The sequence below is a fragment of the Electrophorus electricus genome, chromosome 3 (genome assembly GCF_041902795.1).
Source record: "Electrophorus electricus isolate QZ-2024a chromosome 3, ASM4190279v1, whole genome shotgun sequence".
NCBI classification, from domain to species: Eukaryota; Metazoa; Chordata; class Actinopteri; order Gymnotiformes; family Gymnotidae; genus Electrophorus; species Electrophorus electricus.
The window spans coordinates 12,200,001-12,202,500 of NC_137499.1; the positions used below are offsets into that span (position 1 = coordinate 12,200,001).

The 2,500-nt window shown below is 50.4% G+C and overlaps 1 protein-coding gene across 19 annotated transcripts in view; it reads right to left on the reverse strand.

Annotated features, from left to right (window-relative positions):
* Positions 1-2,500, reverse strand: part of tanc1a (tetratricopeptide repeat, ankyrin repeat and coiled-coil containing 1a) — a 53,579-nt gene that overhangs the window by 31,227 nt on the left and 19,852 nt on the right. For 9 of the 19 annotated variants that reach the window (XM_081710344.1, XM_081710345.1, XM_081710343.1 and 6 more), the window contains one exon: positions 2,333-2,368. The exons of the other annotated variants lie outside the window; for them this stretch is intronic. In XM_081710344.1, coding sequence (XP_081566470.1) covers positions 2,333-2,368 — 36 coding nt within the window. The remainder of the gene's footprint in view (positions 1-2,332; positions 2,369-2,500) is intronic. 19 annotated transcript variants of the gene reach the window in all.

Sequence of the window (2,500 nt, forward strand, 5' to 3'; positions counted from 1 at the left end):
TACCTGTGAGAAGGCTGAATCAGTGTGTGTGGAGAGGTAGCCTGCCAGCCTAGTGCCAGCTCACCCACGTTTCCTTCCGCCGGTCCACCCGGGCCAAGGGGAGGCGGATGTTTCTCGGGGGGCCCCACACACCACCTCCCCCCGGCTTCCTCCGCACGTGTCCACACGCACACACGCTCCCAGGAGGTCATCCCACTGCCGCTGTGTGTTTTACTCGCCAAAACTCTGATGTGTTTTCATATTCAAGCGGAAAATATCCACACCGACAACTCCACGTGGGCAGAAATCCAGTTTAATCCTCCGGGTCATATAAAGATGCACTTGTGGCATTTAATGGTCTAATAGAACACATATGTAATCTGTACGGTATGTCTCGGTGTGCCAAGATATTCTTTGCTAACTTTTCTTCATTTATCCATCCTTTCCTTTCCTTCCCATTCTTTCCATCTCTCATCCATCTCTTCCTGCTGCTCTCTTTCTGCCATCTTGCTGAAGGTTTCTCTCTCTCTCTCTCTCTCTCTCTCTCTCTTTCACGAACTGTAATCCATTTGCATGCTAAAAAGCTGTCAGCCAACCTCTCCTCCCCCTCTCCGCACCTCCGTCCGCCATCCTTCTATCCCTCGCTCCCTCTCTCCTCACCATGACACTCTATATACGAGTGGAACCGAGGAGAAATTAAAAATGTATTGATTCATTTTTAAAAAGCATTTATTCCCCCCATTTTGGGGGATCTGAACAAGTCAGAGATGAAAGGACAATGAAAGAAAGATTTGACAGACAGATATACACCAATGAACACAGGCATTCTGTTTAATGTCTGGTGTGTGATGAGAGACAGAGAGAGAGAGAGAGAGAGAGAGAGAGAGAGAGAGAGTCTGGAGGAATGCGGGGACATCTGTTATCACAGGATTCGTCTCCAGGAGAGGCGCTAGTGCCGTGTGCTCACTAACAGGAGCAGCATTCTCCAGCCCTGTATTGATAGCCGTAAACGCCAGAGAATCTCACCGAGACACAAATGTGCTCAACTCAAGAGCATCTCACAGGTGCCGGGCCTCCTCTGAGCACAACGTGAGCCTTTCAAATCAAGCGACCTTCTCCAACCTCCGTACTAAAGCAGAGCTCCCCGACGGAAGAACGTCACGGCCGGAGTCTTACAGATCCTCCGGGGGGGCTCGCCCACGGCGGCGAGCTTCGTGTGCCGCTCAACGCCACGCCAGGTGAGACGGACCGGAGCCGTCGTGTCTATGCGCAGCAGAAAAGCGGGGAACCGAGCGATTCGGACCTCGGAAGGTTCGGGGTAGACAGCAGGCGCCCCGTCTCCTGGGGGGCAGGCTTTGTGGATGCTGGCAGCTCGCGGCCGAGATATGAAAGCGTCCTCGGAGTGGAGAAGCGCGAGCACAGCCTGGGAAATCTGAGCAGACAGGTGTCGCGCTGCTCCCTCCAGATGGGCGCTAATGCAGCGGGATATGGAGGCCGACTTGAGAGGAGTTTGCAAAGTCTAAATTAGGTGGCAGACAAACTGCAGGAATGAAGGACACAGTGTCACGGCCAGTCGCTCGGCGACCCCTTGTGGTGAACGCATGGCCTGCAGCATGCGTGTGAGTGAGTCCCAAGGCATGTCCATGAATAAAAAGACAGATACAAACAGCCTGCTGAGTGAGCTAGAATGCTGGGTGGGGGTATTTAGCATGGGTGGGGCTATCTAGCATGGGTGGGGGTATTGGGATACTTAGTGTGTTAATACTGACTTCCTGCTCTGGTGGCGTCTAACAGTACCACAGTGAACCTCCCAAGAACCTCCACCCAACCCTGCATTAAACTCCACCCAACCCCACCACAAAACTCCACCCGAACATACACTAAAGTCCACCCAACCCCACTATTAAACTCCACCCAACCCTGCATTAATCTCCACCCAACCCCGCACTAAACTCCACCCGACCCCACCAGACTAACAGCAGCTCTTACCCAGTGGCACTATCAGCACAGACCGCATGAAATCTGCAGTCCGGATGTGAACCTTGAAGTCAGTAAACAGCCACCCTGTGTTTGGATGATTGCTGAGATGAGACATTAGAAGACAAAGACAGCTCAAATTTGTGAAATAACAACTTCAATATTATAATTTCCCCCACACGGTAAGGAAAACTCATAATTAAACCAAAAAAACCCCAAAACCTCACAGTTAAGTGAACAGGGTTATGGATTGGCAGAAACAGGAACTTCTCTGCCACGTTAATTTAATAAAGCCCGTCAGATCGGTTTAATTAAGGGGGAAAGTGCTGGCTGTTACGTACAGTGACAGAGCAGAATAATAAAAGTGTCAACCAACCTGATGATGGTAATTGCACATCACCTGAACCCAGGGCTGAAAGAATAATAAGAGCCCAGGCAACTGATGTTAGGTGAAACTTGGAGAAACTTAATAAAACACAATGCATATGACAGCCATCACGTTGAGCAATAGGACTTTTATTATGAAAGGGAATCAGATGATAGT